At 50.8% G+C, this 18,696-nt stretch overlaps 6 protein-coding genes across 6 annotated transcripts in view; 3 read left to right on the top strand and 3 right to left on the bottom strand.

Moving 5' to 3' along the window:
• Positions 1-105: 105 nt before the first annotated feature.
• On the top strand, positions 106-570 carry CC84DRAFT_1136869 (uncharacterized protein; the record flags this gene model as incomplete). The annotated part of the gene is made up of 3 exons (XM_018176118.1): positions 106-187; positions 254-349; positions 451-570. Exons 1-3 carry the CDS (start codon positions 164-166, stop codon positions 568-570), a joined length of 240 nt encoding a protein of 79 aa, XP_018039693.1. The 5' UTR covers positions 106-163.
• A 2,860-nt stretch (positions 571-3,430) lies between these two features.
• CC84DRAFT_1160501 (uncharacterized protein) lies at positions 3,431-6,592 on the top strand. The gene has a single exon (XM_018177512.1). It carries the CDS (start codon positions 3,539-3,541, stop codon positions 6,302-6,304), a length of 2,766 nt encoding a protein of 921 aa, XP_018039692.1. The 5' UTR covers positions 3,431-3,538; the 3' UTR covers positions 6,305-6,592.
• A 1,001-nt stretch (positions 6,593-7,593) lies between these two features.
• On the bottom strand, positions 7,594-8,671 carry CC84DRAFT_1171921 (uncharacterized protein; the record flags this gene model as incomplete). Its single annotated transcript, XM_018179940.1, has 3 exons — positions 7,594-7,632; positions 7,767-8,358; positions 8,631-8,671. 3 exons carry the CDS (start codon positions 8,669-8,671, stop codon positions 7,594-7,596), a joined length of 672 nt encoding a protein of 223 aa, XP_018039691.1.
• Positions 8,672-9,463: 792 nt separating this feature from the next.
• CC84DRAFT_1234719 (uncharacterized protein) lies at positions 9,464-10,826 on the bottom strand (the record flags this gene model as incomplete). Its single annotated transcript, XM_018183827.1, has 1 exon — positions 9,464-10,826. Exon 1 carries the CDS (start codon positions 10,619-10,621, stop codon positions 9,464-9,466), a length of 1,158 nt encoding a protein of 385 aa, XP_018039690.1. The 5' UTR covers positions 10,622-10,826.
• An 838-nt stretch (positions 10,827-11,664) lies between these two features.
• On the top strand, positions 11,665-12,689 carry CC84DRAFT_1193198 (uncharacterized protein; the record flags this gene model as incomplete). Its single annotated transcript, XM_018181282.1, has 2 exons — positions 11,665-11,799; positions 11,856-12,689. The coding sequence occupies 2 exons, from the start codon at positions 11,668-11,670 to the stop codon at positions 12,687-12,689; spliced, it is 966 nt and encodes a 321-aa protein (XP_018039689.1).
• Positions 12,690-15,685: 2,996 nt separating this feature from the next.
• Positions 15,686-18,696, bottom strand: part of CC84DRAFT_1234709 (TPR-like protein) — a gene marked incomplete at its 3' end in the record, with an annotated part of 5,097 nt that continues 2,086 nt past the window's right edge. Inside the window, exons 2-3 of the mRNA XM_018183826.1 lie at positions 17,530-18,142; positions 15,686-17,409 (exon numbers count right to left, since the gene is read on the bottom strand). Of these exons, the coding sequence (XP_018039688.1) occupies positions 15,686-17,409; positions 17,530-18,142 (2,337 nt within the window). The remainder of the gene's footprint in view (positions 17,410-17,529; positions 18,143-18,696) is intronic.

The following is an 18,696-nucleotide window of genomic DNA, read 5'->3' as shown; positions in this document are numbered from 1 at the left end:
TGCTGGGCGGCCGAGACATTTGCGGGAAGACTAGCGCTAATGCTAGCGCGATATCCTCAATTGGTGCGCTACGGCCCTAACGTTGGCGTAATCTTCGAAAATCTTCTCATGCACAGCGCCCACTTCAAGCCCCATCACGAACACGCCTATTATAACAGCAATCATGCCCATTTCCAAGAAAGCTAGGGTATGTGATGTGTCGCTCGAGCCTCTGCGCAGGCGAAGGACGTCCCGCTTACGCGCCCTCGTGTAGGTCCAGCGCGAGCACAAGGCAGCCGAGAAGGCTGGCACCCGCGCACCGGTCAAGGCGAACGGCCTTCCGGTCAAGGCTCCCAAGCCGACTTCCATTGTATGATTGTATCTAATCCCCAACGTCCTCATGCGTCGTGCTCTCGAGCCACCAAAGCAAAGGGCGGCATGACACTGCTGACATTTCGGTCCGGCGGTTAGTGCCAGAATTGCCGCAAGGAAATGGTCTCCACAAACAAGACGCAGTTGATGGATCATGCGTTGACCCACGACCAAAAGTCGTGGACAAAGGAGAAATGCTTCCCTAACGACTTCTCTTGAACGCGTGCAGCAGGGCAGAAAAATAAAAATCTGTATGCGACGCACTCCTGCCACAACAACCGTGAGCAGCCTGTGGGATTGGAATACGTAGCGCTGTAGGGATCCCAGCCTCCACGTTGATTTCCAATTACGTGGCCCGACATAAGGCTGACTCCATGACCCGTTCACGCTGCGGTGAATCTCAATCTCAATAGTCTCAATACAGTCCATGGTCCATTGTGCGATTCCTAGTCTACCTTGCTTAATGCGAAGAAATCAACCATTGATTATTGTTAAAGTGCGGACACACGTTAATCGAACGGATATGAGATGATGTTGATTATCTGCCAAAACAGTGAGACAACCTATATGTTATCAATCTTACCGCCACAAGGGTTGGGGCGCGCATCTAAAGGCTCTCTCGCTTGACGATGTACATACTTGGCACTGCTGCAGTAAGCCTCCTCTTGCCAACCACGCCCTGATCCTAACCTGACGTGACAGCCCAAGCCTCCACGAACTCCTGTGCCCTCGGTCGCTCGTTCGACCACTTGTTTCTGACAGTCTCCCATTGCTGGGGCGTTGGATTCGGCACGCCCGGCTCGATAGCTGGCAGGGCCACTTCGAGATTCGGAAAAGAAGGGGGGCTGGCTGCTTCAGACGCCACGCTTGTCAGATTGAGACGCATTGAGCGGTTCCAGATTGTCACTAGAGATTTCTAGCGGCCGCGGCAAGTGGATCATGCCGGTTAATAGCTGTGTGCAGATGTCGCTGCCAGTGAGCAAGTCGGAGGTGTTACACTTGGGGTCTGTAGGGTCTTGTTTCGGGTCGTCTTGTTTTACATTAGCCTCACAATTCATAGGATATGTTCACAGCTACATTTGTCCCAGAGCGCCCGCGGTAGGCCTAACATGATTGTCTAGCACTTCCATGCAATCGGGTCGTACTTTGAGTTTGGCTGTCTGTCCTTCTGCACTGGTTCTTCCGAAACACCTTGACGACGAGGGTGGACTTTCCTGGGTCACCCGACAACATCGGCTTTACGTAGAGATCCCTCTAGTTGTTCACAGTGGGCGCCTAGCGATCGACCCGCGCGTTGCTGACGGAAGCGCGAGGAGAAAGCGAAGGAAAGATTACCACTCCTGACGTTTCACGGCTGGGTCGTTGCGGGCGTCTGGTCTGATGATAGCTTCGAGTGGAAATGCCTATGCTCTTCACCCGGGCAAATGAAGCGGTCGTACGATACCTGGCTAGTCTCTGCCAGGTCTTTGTATCTCACTTTGTTCTCATCATCTGTCTCTTCAATCAAGTAAAAACGGGTACTGTTTCGAATAGACTGACATTCAAGTTGCTAGTGTGAGGTCTCGACATGCCAACCATGCGTGTAGAATGAGAAGAGACTCCCATTCTGAATTCAAATTTGGCGTGATTTAGGACAGAGGTAGCTGGTAAAAGTGTACATACTGAGAGAATACGCACAAGGGTTGTTGTATTTGCTTCTGCACGAGACGAAGATGTTTCAGGGGTATAGTGCTCCATCCACTTGGAAGCTCCTAAAGCTGTCTGTATGATAGCGGACTTTGATCAAAGTCATCCCATTTGATGGTTCTCCAGCTGAAACGATTGATGAGCCCATTATTCACTTGACAAGGCGAACCTCGGTCGAGGTGGCAGAGTGTTCGGTAACAAGTCTTCCCGAAGCATCGACAGGCCTTCCTTCCGTCGCACTGCCATCGTTGTGGAACAACGGGACGCCGCAGCTGTCTTTACGCCGCGGGTTGCGTGGAGATCTGACGCAACAAAATAGAGACCGGGCACGCCAATCGCTAGCGGATTACTTCTAGTAGCTGTTACGGGGAGGTGATAGACTCTGCTACCAGACCGGCGAAAGGAGAGTCACTGAGCAGGTCGCGCCCAAGCATTTTCTGGTGGAGTTAAACGGATAGAGCTTACCGGTACCCCATATTACCCGCGGCTGCTGTCCACGCAACACAGGCCAGTAAGTTGCCAGCGGTCGCCATGATCTGAATAGTGCATGAGCCAGCTGCATGCATGCATGTTACAGGCCGTCGAACAGCGATGAGGCGTGCGCAGTGGTAGAGGTGATGCCCTGGTAGTGGCTGCGGCCTAGGCTCGGTTAGTTATACAGGCGTGCTCCTGTGGCTGGCTGCACGGTCAGTGACGAGGCCCTAGCCACTAGCTCCATGTCACCTCTAGCTCTCTTAGCCGAGCCCAATAGCACGTACATGACACTTGCGAGATTCAGCGACAAACACTTGCTGTTGCTGGCTGGCTGGAGCGTCTAGACCATATGACTAACGTACACCCGCCCACTGTGCCCATGTTGCGTGCCAAGCCAGAATTGCGTATTCCCCAGCCCAGGTTTGCTGTCAGGCACATGTTCATCAGCGTGTCTTCGAATGCGCACAGTTACTGAGACACAATGTCCCTGCCTTCGCCGACAAACACTGAGTCACCACGCCACCTGGTGCTCCGCGCTCTCGCACAGGGCCAGTCGGACAAGAAGGCAACAGGGAGATTCAAAACTCTAGCACCAGGAGACCAGCAGTCGTTTTCCTTCTTCCGACCGTCGCTGGAAGGCGGCGACTACACCATATCCACGTCTCAGATCATCTCCCATGGCGAGAGCAACCTGCCCCGTGAGGAAGATCGACAGGACTTCACTATGACGCCGCAATTCAAGCTCCCCGACGGTGCCATCAAGTCCATGTATCCGCCTGCTGGACTTGGCGCACCTGTAGAAACGCTACCGCATTTAGTCTTCAGCGATCCATACCTTCCATGGAAACGACATGTTTCGGACCTGGTTCTGACATCCGACGTCTATCGCGTTCCCTGGCTGGCACTCTTGGTTTTCACTGCCGACGAGCTTCTTCTGCCGGGCGAGCATCTTAAAGGTGCCCAGAGTATCCTTCGATACATTAATCATGTCCCTTCTGTAGTACCTGAGCAGGACACGAGTCTTGCGATGTCCATACCTCTCGAGAGTATTAAAGAGCTTGCCAACTGCCAGACGTCAATCAAGGCCGGCAGCACGAGCGATGCCGAAGCAGCCAGCGTCAGCACCATCTTCCTGAAGCCAAGCCTCTTTACTGAGCTCTTCGGAAACAACACCAACACGAATGTAGAACAGAAGCGCCCAGACTTGTCACGTTACGGCTACCTCTCCCACATCCGCCGCGTCGACAAAGAAGCTTTTTACAGCATCGTTCTCTCCCATCGTGTTGGGCCATTCAGTGAGACTGGCCCAGTGCCTGTCATCGTACATCTTGTCTCGCTAGAGGGGATCGAAGATTTGACGCTTCCACTTGCAGCGGAGACACAGTATGTTGCCATTGCCTCGTTGCACAGCTGGTCCTACACCTGTATGCCACCCCAGTCGTTCGACGTTGAAAGCGCCCTGCGCCATCTCGGTGAAACCAGTACCTGGCTGCGTGCTACTGCCTCGGCTCCAGTGTCGGATCCAGATAACCAGCACGTCATTGACCGCATGAGTGATGGGTACACCCTCACAAAATATCGCGTTCAGACGGGCGAGACAACGGCGGCCAAATTCCGCGGCGCATTGACACCCAAGTACATACCCCATCCTTCCTCAACAATATGGAATATGCTCTCAGACTCTGGCATGGATCTTCAAATTCTGGATGAAAAGCTCGGACTGGTGGATATCACCTACTATTCCGCTTGGCAGTTAGGCAAAAAGATGGCGATTGCCGACCGAGCGTTCAGCACCGCTCTGACGAAGCTACGCGCAACAATCCATGTCTTAGCTATGGCGCAGGCCAAAGTGAACATTAATCGAGAAGGTGTAGCCGCTTCCACATCTCGCGTGGTGGGAACGCCGGCCAAGGTGCAGGACGACGCGATCCTGGGAAACAGGACGGGGGACCTAGTCTATCGCTGGATCAGCAACAAGCAGGAGCCAGTTGACCTAACTTTGGGCAACAAGGCGCTGGAGGACAAGTATGCTCGCAACGCACAGAAGGCTGCACAGGAACTGGCCCAGAGCGCCGACGGTGACGAAGAGACGATATACAACGAACTTAACAAGCCCAGGAACACGGATTGGGCGCAGGTGCTGACATGGATCCTGGACAAAATGTTCCTGTCCGACATCCCGTCCCAGTATCTTGTCGTGGACCCGAACCACCTCCCGCTGGAGAGCCTGCGTTTCTTCCACATCGATGCCAACTGGATCGACGCCTTCATCGACGGCGCACTCAGTGTCGGCAGTCATGTGGAGTCGCGCTTTGACAAAGTCCGCGCGTCCATCAAGAGGCTTCTGAATCGCTACGTTACGACGCCTCTCCCGACAGGTCATCTGCCGCCTGTACCGAGCTTCGGCTTCCTCATGCGCTCCGAAATAGTCAGTCGCTTCCCGGACCTGCGTGTGACGGCTGAATTCGATACCCCCCGCATCGATCCGACCCTGCCTTCAACCCTCCGGCAGGTGGTCTTGTCAGACGGCGTACTGCTCTGCCTGCTCGACGTGTCACCCTTCAGCACTGGGTCGAGCCACCTAACGGGGCTGAAGTTCACTCAGCCGCCGCACCAGCAGTCGTTCGCCATCGGCCAACGCCTAACCTTGAACGAGCTAAGCACGTCATATGGAAGGATCTATACGACCTATGACGACGCAAACAGAGGCCAGCCGCTCTGCGAACCGAATCTAGAAGTTCTCAGGCGAAACGCCTCGACCGACGCCACGGACCCGCCCGTATTCAGATGGGGCCCAAACAACAGTGCGCGGACGGTACAGTTCCCCGCCTGGTCAGACCGTCTACTGGAGCTGCTGCAAGACAGCATGCCCAAGGACGAAGGGATCACGTGTGCGGGAACAACCGTGAACTCAGCTATCGTTGGCATCCAACTGACTATGCCCATCAACGAGTCCCACATCCTCACAAATCCAAGTCTACAACCTGTGCAACTTCCTGGTTCCAGCGAGCCGCGGACCTTCTGGGTGCCTGACATACCAGATTGGACCGATGAGCCCGAAAAGACCGACGATAACGGGGGCGAAGAGGTGCCTCTGCTCCCTATCGTAGCTCCGCTTGATCCCCCCGACTCTCAAAGCCGGTTGACAGAGTTGGCTCCAGCGACCGGTCCCTCGCCAGATCAGGTGTGTGCCATGATGCACACGCCAGAGATGGCCAAATTTGTGGCCGCATTGACGGGTACGCCAGATCTCGGGCCCACAACCGGCCCATCAGACAATCCCAGCTACACCCTGCAGATTTCCTCCAATGGCAGCGGCGCCGTCGAGCATGACAGGTCCGTGTGCACAGTGCCCATGGGCGAGCGCCAGGACTTGGTCTTCTCAGTCACATTGGCCAATCCCGATCTAGAAGGCGAATTTTTCATCGATGAGATCCACGTGATAATACCCATGGGTGCACCTAGCGGTGAGGGCAAACATGCGTGTTTGATGCAGCAGTATGATGGGCCGGGCCCGTCGATGCTCAGCAACCTGCGCTTCAATGTGCTTGCCTCAGTCGAAGAGAATGGGGCGAACATGCTATTTCGGCTGGTTCCTCGCACTTCGGGAACCGGGGGGGTGCACTTTAAGCTTGCGAGCGAGATCAGCTTTTTGCTGCACCGGGCCGACATCAATACATTCGCTGAACCCGAGAGGACGGCGCTGGTGACGCTAGTCGAGCGCTACAAGCTGAATGAAACGGTCCGCGTGCATGAGTTTACAAAGGTGCATAGGGTGACTATGATACGCTAGAGCTGTGGGTGGATTTATGTAGGTCATATGGCAGGAGAGTTGGATGTATATTCACATTCGTCCTTGCCCGACTGTTCTCGTATTCGGATGATACATTTCTGGCAAATAATCCATTGATCCCATCGGGCCCACTGACAATCCTTATTGACCATATCCCGGTATTTCCGTTACATTTTCAACAGCCTTTTTGAATTCTTATAAAGCTCTGGCCCCACTTGAAGGATGGTGGAATTTACAAAGCGGGGGTCATTCCTACATACTCCTCATGTTTCAACATCTAAAGAGGCCAATATCGATCCAAGACAGAAAGAGTCTTTGATTCACTAGAGTTTCGGCGCTCAGTCCCTAGCAAGGTGCAACGAGGAAGACAGGATTTGTAAATTCCACATTGGCTAAGCTTACGTAGTGAAAAGATCCACGAACACTTTGGCAAGTTTGTTGGATCTCACCATAGTGATCCTCCCTATACGATAGTGAAACCCGAGAATGTGGGGAAGCGGACCACATAGCTTGGCAATATGAAAGGGGCTTGAACATGTAGTGTAGGTCCGGGTCTCAAATCCACAACAATGGCATTGATATCATCTCCAGTGTTGTTTTCGAATTTATTCCTGGATTAAAGAACCTATATTTACAACGACTATACACGCATTTATCCAGATGATACCGCTCCCAGCGCGAGTCGAACAGCGAAGCCAGAACATCGGCGAGACGTTTCCTCAAGCCTGTCGAGAGATCCGAGCTGAAACCTACATGAGTTTGGGCCTCTGAACGGAGTTAACGCGCCTGTTGCGCGACTGAAAACGAATATCCTAACATGACTCTGCATACTTACGTATCAGTCGCGTCAATTGAGGTCGGCTACTAAACAAAAGCCTCAGAAGCCCAGCACAAACATGTTCAGATGTGCCATTTATGGCATGTCTCACGACGAGCTGGAAGCCTCTGTGACCTTTAGATGCGGCAACTATGTTCTAGGCCCAAGAGAAAATTAGGTATGGCGGCAACGTCTATAGGTGAGCCAGCATCCAAAGCGAGCTAGCAGCATGGATCGACCGCGACAAATCCAAATGCCTCTAAGATAACTCTGACATGCTATATCACATAAATACTAAAAGTTAAAAGTATGAAGTATACGCTGCCCTCAAATAACCCTTAAATTACTAATGTCCCTGACGCTGTTAACACTAGGGTTGCACAAAGTACGAGAAGGTAGGTGAAATCAAGATTTAGACCGGTTCCTCTAGAGGACGATTACTCCAGGTTCCCAAATATATTGCTTCAGTATCCTAAATCGTCAAATAGACCGATTGTTTTCTTCTTCTAGACTAATTGGAAATAGTTAAGGAGGTTGCAAGGGGTACACTCCTTGAATCCTTGGGGGGTCGTAATTTCTGTCCCGGCAACCAACCGAAGACATTCTCTTACTGCAAGAGTAGGTGAGAAGGTATCATACACTTACCGGCAACTGATCTACAGCAACACGGCCAAAGTAAGTTTTGTGTCTTTCCCCACTCTCCTCCCTGCATAACACATCATTTCGCGCACCGCCTCTAATCTCGTCATATGACCCTCCAGATAACCCAAAGTACTTCCTCTTCGTGTGCTTAGGTAAGATCGAGGATTTCAAAAGACTCGGCACAAACCAGCGGGCCGGTGGAAAAATCACCTTTGAGGCGTTTTCTATGGCCGGAAGGACAGCAAGAGCAAGAATTGCTTCTTGGGATTCCACGAAAGCGATAGCAACATCTACCAGGTAAGTTTGGCTGCCGATCCCGTATAGGCGTCTGGATGGACAACCAAGGCTGACGCATCGTACGCACAGGGCCGCTTCGTGAAGTGATCGTGGCAGAAGTACGGGACCATGGTGACTGGCTTCGTTGACGGCTACAAGGACTATGGAAATGCCAGGAAATTGATTCGTCTCTTGACCAAGTGCGCGGGAGACCCATTGAGGAAGTTCAAGGTCGCCGCTTAGCGGTGCTGCGCCCAGGGTTATACCAAGATGCGATGATGGATCTTCTGTAGTGTAGGATGAGCAGTATTGCGAAGCACTTCACGAATTCGAGACGATCCTATGACATGGTAGACGTTCTTCTTTCCATTTAATTGACGTATCATGGTCATGAGAAACACCCACGTAATGTGTTTTCCCAGCTGATATGCAAGAAGAAGATCAACAACACATCTACTTTATCGAGCCCAGCAGCTGAAGATACACTCGTGCCCTATGCCACCCAAATTATTATGACAAGAGAACAGAATATGATTCTAATCCTCGCAAGTCTAATAACAGAACATACGACTCCCAGTGACAACTACCTACTTGGTATAGTCCTCTAGTGTATATGGAGCTAGGACAATCATGCTGCTGTTTTGGCCTAAACCCAGCAGCTGAAAACAACACTCCGACGACTGACGTCCTTGGTGAAATGCGACCTCACAAAATAAGACCCTTCGTGGAAGCTCGTTTCAAGCAGTGTCAAGTTGATTTGATGAACCGCGCAATTGCCTGCTTAATACGGCCTTGCCGGGAAGCAGTTAAATAGGTCACTGAAGCCCCTAGATAGATCTTAGCCTGATCTATTATGTACTGAGTAGATGAAGCCCTTTCAAATCTATATATTTAGGCCTGAGCTATACTTGAGTCTGCTTTAGCGTACATGGAATGCATGGAGGCAATGGCGTTTCTCTACGGAATTGCCATGGACCTTCTGGGAGTTTAGATTGCATGTAGCTCATCCCAAAAGAATTTTATTCTATCTGCTCTGGGATGAGAGAAGTCAGCATTAGCGGGACCAAACCCAAATTACGAATCTGCTTGAACTCCGCACACGGTTCAAATATCAGCACACCCTAGTCTCTGTACCACAATGTGTATAGAGTTGTGCTAAGACAGAGCGAGGTTTGGGCCATCGTCTTAACGGGGCAATTTGGTGATTGTTAATTACTTAGGTTCACGCTTGGAATTTGGAAGCGGTGTCACTAGCATAGTAGTATAAATTAAATTTCTATCATATATAATTTAAGCTAACTAGCACGTCTTTGGTCGGTTGATAAACAACTATCAGACGCCGATCTCTAATCCAGAGGCACGACCGATCAGCGTAGAGAAAAAATTTGACTTGAAATAGGGAGTAGAGTGGCCTGCCGACATTCTTAGTCCTTTTCCATGGCTGTCCCACTGGCACGTCCGCTGTGCTGAGGCCCACCGACAAGTCCTCCCTTGATGGCACCGACAAAGCCGCCAAGCCTCGCAGAAGGCCCTGCAGGGAACCAGTAGACACACTTCGTGTAGTCGACCTCGAACCTCCACCGCTCTCCCGTAGTCGGAGCTACCATCTCCAGCAAATAGCCGGTGTGTCTGGACTTAGGTAAAGGCGTTGCAGAGTTCGTTTCAGAAGACAGGCGAACCATTCCGTTGTTTTGCAGGCTGAATGAGCCGTAGTTTTTGGTTGTCGAAACTTGTTGGGTCCGGGTTCGGAAGAGCACGTTCATTTCCTCCATGAGAACGCCGCTGAAGTAAGTTTGGCCATCGACTTTCGATTCGAAAGTCCAGACCATGAGCGTATACGGGCCGATCTTGGCCCTAAACATGTCCCAGCGTGCACTAACTTGAGCCCAGGCGAACGAATTCCAATTACGTTCTCGTCCGCCGATGCCCTTGAGGACGAAGGGCGTGCCGCGAATGGTGAGGTTAGCTGCCGCGACTCCAACGGGCACGTTCTCCACCCAGTACAGATAGGGCGCAAAAAGGTTGTCTCCATGTGGGTGGGGGTAGATGAGCCCGTTTGGGTACACAGCTGGAGACCGCGCATGCAACGTGAACGTGCCTTGAACCGTGGCCGATTGAACTTTGACAACAGTGCGAGAATAGTCTTCAGAGGTCTCGAACGTCCAATTCATGCCAGATGTCCCGTTGTACCACGTGCCCTTGATCAGGCCCCTGCAAATATTGATCGTAGAATAGTCTGCAAACGTGGACTCCATAAACCTGGTACCATTGGGCCACACCACGGCAAAGAACATCCGTTGGGCCAAGGTATGCCCAGCGACTGTGCCTCGACTAAAGGTGAAGCCCATTCCAGATTCTCCATCGGTAGAAGCGCCCTCGAATGACCAGTCTTCGCCGTTTGTAAGGTTGAAGCCCTGGGTCATGGGTGCGTCAAAATGGATCCAGGGGTTATCGTTCATGGAGACACTCCCATTAACGTAAGTGCCAGCGACCTGGGTATTGGTAGAGCAACGATGTGTATGAAGGGTTAACCCAGTTACACCCGCAGCCAACAAAATGGCGATGAGAAAGATTGATGGCATGCTGAGTGCGCGATGCTATACCGCTTGATGGTCGAGGCGATGCTAGTGTGGAAGGAAAGGTAAATAGTAACCGAGAGCTTGAGAACTAGGAAATAAAGAAATCATGGGAACTTATGTAAAAAAAAAAAGTCAACGCCCTCGACCAAGACTTTGCCAAATTGTCAATCTCCGATCCAAAAAAACTGTTTTTCATCTTGGTCGCCCAGAGGCCGCGTTGCCCTCATGCTCGTTCTAGAAATACACGAACGCCATGTTGAAGAGTCAGCGGAGATATATTTCCAAGCACAGATGTTGATAAGAACATCGTCTTTGGGAAATGTACGAGTGGTTTCATCTAACCTAGTCTGGTTAGGTCGAGAGGGGTCGGAGGATGCGCGTCCCTGTACCAGACTTCGTAAGTTACCTCTTCGAGGCAAAGGCCCATATCACTGGCAGCATCCGCCGTTGTCCGAGACTGAGGCTGGAGCCGCAATTTTCGGCCGTAAACTGCCGCTTACATACCTACCGGTTTCACCAGTTCGGTCGCGGTTCATTGTCATGACCCTCGCCTCCCTCTATCCCTTCCGTTGTGCTGCCCGCACTACACTCCACGACGTCCAACATGAGATTCAGTAAAGTAGAGCTAGATCTGGCTAGCCGCGCCCGCCTCAAACCTGCCATAAGAACTCGACGATCGAAGGGCAAGTCTCGGTTGGGTTGTGTAACATGCAAGGCGCGGAAAGTGAAGGTATGCCGTTATTAATGTCCCAGACCTGGCCGCGCCAATGTACTAAAGACCCTCACTGATTGTTTAGTGTGACGAGTCGCGCCCAACATGCTCCCAGTGCAAGGCTCGTTCTTCTGGTTGCACCTATCCCACCAATGCCGTACCAAGCTGGAACGATCAAGTCATCACGTTCACCCTGCCATTTACCTTCATTGCTGAGACCGAGGTTGCAGAAGGCGAATGCCAGAACAATGTGATACACACCTTAAAGGATCATGGAGAGGCACCTCTCGCCATAACTGATGCTCTCGTCATATTAGGACATCAGATAGTACCTGGGATGGCCGAGTGTGCTCGGCTTTACGATGCCCAAGACGTCTTCCTCATGATGCATTTCAAATCAACCACCAGCATTGATCTGCTCGGGGATCCCAAACTCTGGGCACAACATGCATTACAGCTCGCATTCCAGGTATGATCAATGACGACCTGCATTAGAGTTGAGTCACGTACTGAAACCCGCCTTAGCACAACTTTCTCATGCATGCCGTACTCGCCCTTGCCGCCCGCCATCTCCAGGACGCACCTCAATTGTCTGGGGGACATCCACCTTACGACTACAAGATCCGCGAAGCACATCACCTCCAGAAGACGCTTTCAACCTTCAGCCATGCGTTCAACAACCGCATCCATCCAAACCAAGACGCTGTGCTAGCCACATCTTTTCTCCTTTTCTTCCATATGTCCTCGATTATCGATGTCAACCCGTCCACGACACATCCCTGTGAGGACACGTCCTTCACCTTCCTGCGTGGCATTCAGGCAGTCGTTGCTGATGGGTCTCATGTCGCTCACAGTGGTCGTTACAAGTCACTCGTTGCACCCCCTGCTCATTCACCAGTCATCATTCCACGAACCAAGGCAAGCCCCGGGCCTGTTGCGCTCTTCGCTCACCTTATCCACAACCTACCCCCTCTGTCTCCATTTCTACAGAAAAGAGAGACTTATATCGAGCGCTTCGAGTCTCTCATGCCACATCTGTCTGCGTCTACAGCGCAAGATCTCGACGATGAACCTCTTGAAGAACTACTGTTGTCCCTTCTGAGATGGCAGGCTTTGTGTCCTTCCTTGTTCATTGATATGATCAAAGCGCATGATTGCATCGCTTTGGTGATCTTGGCACATTTCTATGCGGCAATTGGATTCATAGTGTCTCAGGTTAAAAACAGGTGGTGGTGGTTCCAGAGGAAACCTCATCGTATGGTGGAAAATATTGCAGAACACGTTGGTCCTGCTTGGGATATATGGTTACAATGGCCACGCGCAGTCGTGCAAGGATATCAGGGAAACACCACCATGTAGATGAAGCTCATTTTTAAAGAGGCACAAGTTAATCGCAATACGCGAGTTAGAATTATTTTTTGCCATGGAAGACGAAGAAATGCTGTATATATAGGAAGGATAATAACTTTACTAGAATTTTAGTCTAATAGTGCTAGGATCCGCTCGCGCATGGCGCGGGCTTATTAGACCACCGATCTGCGCCGGTCGCCAACTACGTCACGTGACAAGTCACGAGTCCCACGGATCTCAGGACCGCACGGGATTCTGGGACGCATGGGACTCTGGGACGTGTGGGACTTATGAGTATATAGAAACTTGAGTATAAACCTTCATACTCGTGTTCAACCTGTTTATCAATCTATCGTTTGGACTACACTTAGGCCATATTATTGACTTGTTACACTTCGCAAGTTACTGCCGTATCAATAAGACCCTTCCCTCCCCTCAGTTGCCTTGCCCGAGAGCCAACCCTAACCCTTTATGAATAACTACCCTTCTGGATTTAACACAGATTCCGATGTGCACTGATGTGATAGGGCGTGGTTAAGCCAGTACTCGGAGTTAGCCGCATCCGCTGACATATACCTGACTGGACAAGACTGAACCATAATTCTGCCCAGTAGCGCGCCGAATGGGATACATTGCCTTTATTATAGCTGCCATCTCTATTATGCCATTGCCGTCCTCATACCCTTATTATTGCCGATCCCGACGATATTATCTCTGGAATAATACAGGTTCAGTATTGAACCAGCCGCTTATTGGGTGTCTTAAGACGCTCTGCCACAACCCATCAAAGCCACCACAGCCTTGAGATGCTCACCTCTTGGCGTCTCCTGTGCACCAAGTGTTTTGTGATGCTCAGACATTTCTCTCCATTACACTTAGAATCATCAAGTGGGCACCCGTCTCGCCTTGCGTGGACTACTGACTTGCCTACCAACACATTGTTTCTACAGAGCCAGCGTCGCCCAGAGTAAGCAAGTTGTCCTAAGTCCAACCCATAGATTTCCATCACGGTAGAAAGCTAGAGTTATGGCAAGAGAACACAGACACAGATCAGGGTCAAAATTTGCTAAAATTCGGTTATATTCTCGCCATTTTGGCCGGGTCATTGCACATGGCCGGATCCTTGTTATCTCTCTTGCAGCTTCCACTGCAGATACCATTCAGTTACATCATACACTGAGCATTACAGGAGTCGTTGCATTCCAGATCACAGCGCTCCTGTTAACATGGTTAGGGTAACCTTGTGATCGTAAGCCTATTCTCTATCGCCTGGTACTCGCCTTGCAAAAAGGATTGGTAGGGTAGCATAGCGAAGGAGTATAGTAGTAAGAGAGAGGTGATAAGGGCTTGGCAGATTCAGTGCGATGAGTTCTTTTAGCTACCTAGTACCTCGCTTAGCTACCACTATACCTACACAGATGCGACCTCCCCTCCCCCTAAACTACCCCTTTTCCACGCTGATGGCACCGCAACCACTCCTTCACTAGCTTAGGGAAAGGTATCATTAGAATTGTGTGCGCTGGCTCTATCGCTAGGTACCTGAATCATAGAATTTATTATAGGTGACCTGGCCTAACCTTAACCTGGGGACGGGCTTTCATGATGTAGCCAACTTCAAGAACAGCCCACACAAGCTCCATGACTTCTATAGAGCCGATCCAACCCGACCCGGACCTCCACAAAGGCTGGATCACTGGATTCAATGCTGGAAGGCGGATAGGGACGCTGATGACCATCCAGATGACAACAAGCCGATGAATGGGTTGGTTGGGCGATATGGAAAACTTCGCTAAGGAGAAGGATTCGAAGTTGGATGCTGGTGGAATGTTTTACTTAGATCGTGATAATAAGGCACACGTAACGTCCATCCCTACGAAAAGAAAAGCTTTGTGCGAAGGAATCTACAAATCAGATCGTCACGGTCGAAGTAGAGTCCGTAGTCCTTGTTAGCTAATTGGTCGATTCTGGTTCGCCATGTACTTCACCTCATAGGGGTGGACGTTAGGTAGGAATCTTTTCGCAGATTCGGATAGTCTTGGAGTAGGGTTTAACGTTGAGCGCAGGCATGGAAATCGAGTTAGAGCCTTGGTATTGCTACTAGTTAATACACGGATACTAACGTTAATTTGACCCATTGGGTCTTGGCCAAGCTTTGATTTAGAAACGCTCTCTGATGTGCTGGTATGCTTGCCGTCTACCATTCTTGGCAACTTTTAATGCCTATACAAGTCTAATTACATCTGCCAAACTTCACAAGGCGGCCCTTGCGTCAACGCGTTCAGGTTCTCAGATATGGGACTGGTTCTATTCTTAGCCTACTGGTTCCCAGATCTGGTACCTCCTCCTTTTTACTCTAGTCTAAGGCCCCAGGTCCGGGACTGCTTCTATTCTTAGGCTAGAATCTGTATTTGCTACCGCAACTGCCCCAGCCTCTTTTTCAGGTCTGTTTGTCGCACCTCCACTCTAGGTTGTGACTGAGATCACCCCAGTATATGCTACAGCCTCACGAAGGTTTGGCTTCCGGGTGTGCGACTCTAGCTCGTCACGACCCCTGCTACACGGGAGCGGAAATCTTAACTCTATTGAGCTAGCTCCGTGTAGATACAATCACTCCCTATTACTAACCCCAGGTAGAATTACATAAGAAATAACGTGTGCAACTGTGGCTGGTCATTCTGTGGCGTTATACACACCACCCAACCACTGGCTTACATGAAGGTCACTGTGCGTACCTCTCCACCTCTCTATCAACTAACTTAACTTATCTTTTATATATTCGCCACGTCACAAGGTCATGTCCGGAGCGGGTCGGCCATCCTGCCTGCTAGCGGTGGCAAAGAACAATCTGCACCAGACTGAACACTTGCCCAGCTGGTCTAGATCGGATGAGAGCATCACATGGCCAAAGTACTGCTACAACTGCCCTAGTACCTCACTTGTTTCGCCCCTCTAAGGCTGCTACTACATCTAAAATCAAATGACTCACTAACTATCCCTACGCCACATCATGCCCCAAAGTGCACATACTGTGCCCAGAGCAGCGGCCGCTTCCGGTACTCTTTGCTTTCTCGAATCTGCATAACCGCTTTGTGTAATGCTAATGCAACCGTCCTATCATTATTTTCTCTCGCGGCCACATATTGACTAAGTTCAGAATAGAACGATCTCGCAACTGCTACACACACGCTGTCGTCAGATGGCCACAGACACCCAATCACATGTCGAAAGCCAGCGACCTGGAATCCGCTAACAACATGGAGCACTTCATCTAAGAGCCCTTCTGCTTGGTTCTGTGCGGTCGAGCAAGCTGATAGATATGCAATCTCTGCTCGCGAAAGATGGGCTTGAGACACCTCACGAACGCTTAGTCTATCCTGACCTAGCTCTTTAGTAGTTTTTTCGGTTGTCTGCAGTATCAAACCACTCTCGGAAGGATCGCTAGCATTAGATACCCCGTGGCAGGCGAAGTGGGCGATGCTGCACTCTTGGAGTCGAGCCATAGTGCTCGCGACGTCCGGGTACTCTAGACTTTCTATAGACGCAGAGTATTCTAGAGCTGCTCTAACCTCGTGTGTCTCCTCTCTTGTAGCTGGAAGGTCGCGTGCACCAGGAGTCTTGGGCATAGTTATGGTAAGTACTTTCCAAGGATCGTAGCAAGATGGGCCAATGGATTTGGCACGCTGTTGAGCATACTGCAGGGCTTTGATTGTTGGTGTGTAGGAGGAAATGGCTCGATAATACGCGCATTCAGTCGGTCCAGCAGACGCGTCCCCTGCAGAATGGAAAGGGAAGGAGGTAGCGAGACCCGCTCCAATCCACCAAACCCTAGGTAGGTCATCCACAGAAGACTGCACGAAGTAGTGAAGCTCGTCTAATATTGGCTTCACGCATCCGTGCCATAGCCATGATAGGAACTGAAGATATGCTTTGTTTTTGCGACCGCGGTCATTCGATGAGGTCGTAGAAAGGTTCTGATCAGACCAAACCTTGGCTTCGTGCGCGCTTAAGCCTGGGAGGCAGAGGACCTTGAACGCGTTGGCCGTTACAATAATGGCATCGCTCCTGAGGTCCGTGCTGTTCACGACGACGATGCTGCCATCTATGCAACAGCTCTGCATCTGCTTGGTAGTGAGTCCTTTGTGAAATTGACTTAACCCAGGAAGTTGTTGGATATCTTTTATACACTGCTCAAGCTTTACGATTGCTTCTCTTCGCCTGGTTGAAACAGTCCTCTGCGCACGATCATCTGCACCATCTTTAACAGGCTTGTTCACTTCAAATCGAAGACTTTCGTACTCAGCACACAGGTTAGGATAAGCGACCCGTAGTCTCGAGGTGTTGCTTCGGTCATCCATAAGAAGACCAAGGATCACCCCACGTCCTTGCTCTAGGAGCTCTAAGGCTGCTTCTGGTCCTTTTCCTGTTTGAACAGCGAGAGAACAGGCCGTCTTTGCCAACCCTGAGAAGTGAGAGACGACATACTGCTGATCCTCATGGCTTAAGGACCTATTATGAACATAGGGAAGCAGGTGTATTGCTTCCACTGCAAGAGTGTAAGCGGTCTCGAAAGCCTCTTGACTTTGAAGCAGGCGCAGAGCAAGGGTGGACGCGCGTATACGCACAAATGGAGCGGCGTTGTTGCATTCCCAGGCGTTTTGGGATATCCTGACGGCCTCCTCGAGGTCCTTCATGTTTCCAGTGCGCTTATATCGACTTTCGAGATTGTTTCCTAGGTTTAATAGCACAGGGGCGAGATTTGCATGGTTTTCAGGTGTGATGTCGACCGCTTGTTGCACTAGCTGAATTGCCTCTTCAAGGTCCTCCATCTTTGCTGTATGCTTATATCGACTACCAAGTCTTCCTCCCAAGTAGTGTAGCGCCGCTGCGAGATCTGGATGTTCTTTAGGGGTGGCATCGACCGCCTGCCGCGCCACCTGAATTGACTCTTCGAGGTCTTCCATCCTTCGGGTGCCCTCGTACTGTTTACCGAGGTCCCACCCTAGGCCCCTTAGCATAAATGCGTAATTCACATGTGTTTTAGGCGTCATGTTGACTGCCTGACGCCCTAGTTGAATTGCCTCTTTAAGGTCCTCCATATTACCTGTGCGCGTATATTGACTGCTGAGTTTGCTTCCTAGGTTGACTAACATGCCTGCCAGATATGGATAGTCGTCAGGCGTGATGTCAACCGCTTGACGCGCCAGTTGAATTGCCTCGAATAGGTCCTCCATTCTTTTTGTGTGCTCATATCGGCTTTCGAGATTGTTTCCCAGGTTGTTTAGCCACTTTGAGCGATCAGCATGGTCGGCAGACGTGATGTTAACCGCCTGCCGTGACAGTTGAATCGCCTCGTCAAGGTCATCTATCCTTCCTGTCCGCACATATCGACTACTGAGCATATCTTCCAAAGTGTTCAATATATTTGCGATTTTTGGATGGCCATTAGGCGTCGCTTCAACTGCCTGGCGCACTAGTTGAATTGCCTCATCAAGGTTCTCTGTGTTCCCTGTGCGTTCATGTCGGCGTTTGAGTTTGCTTCCTAGGTTGACTAACATGCCTGCCATTTTTGGATGGCCATTAGGCGTCGCTTCAACTGCCTGGCGCACTAGTTGAATTGCCTCATCAAGGTTCTCTGTGTTCCCTGTGCGTTCATGTCGGCGTTTGAGTTTGCTTCCTAGGTTCGCTAGTATCCCTGCAAGATTTGGATGGCCATTAGGCGTCGCTTCAACTGCCTGCCGTGCTAGTTGAATCGCCTCTTCTAGGTCGTCCATGTTCCCTTTGCGTTCATATCGGCTTTCAAGTTTGTTTCCCAGGCTCATTAGAATACCTGCAAAATTCGGATGGTCTTTAGGCGCGACACTGACTGCCTGTCGCACCAGCTGAACTGCCTCTTCTAGGTCGTCCATATTCCCTTTGCGTTTATATCGGCTTTCGAGTATGTTTCCCAAATTGGTCAGCCTTCCTGCCAGATATAGATGGTTACTTGGCGTGATGCTGACTGCCTGTCGCACCAGCT

The sequence above is a fragment of the Paraphaeosphaeria sporulosa genome (assembly GCF_001642045.1).
Source record: "Paraphaeosphaeria sporulosa strain AP3s5-JAC2a unplaced genomic scaffold CC84scaffold_2, whole genome shotgun sequence".
NCBI lineage: Eukaryota > Fungi > Ascomycota > Dothideomycetes > Pleosporales > Didymosphaeriaceae > Paraphaeosphaeria > Paraphaeosphaeria sporulosa.
The sequence above is the reverse complement of the archived record's forward strand: the minus strand, read 5'-3'. Positions and strand labels throughout refer to the sequence as shown.

What these genes read in the sequence shown, in the direction of transcription:
- CC84DRAFT_1160501 (XM_018177512.1), top strand. Translation starts at nt 3,539, where the DNA reads ATGTCCATACCTCTCGAGAGTATTAAAGAGCTTGCCAACTGCCAGACG.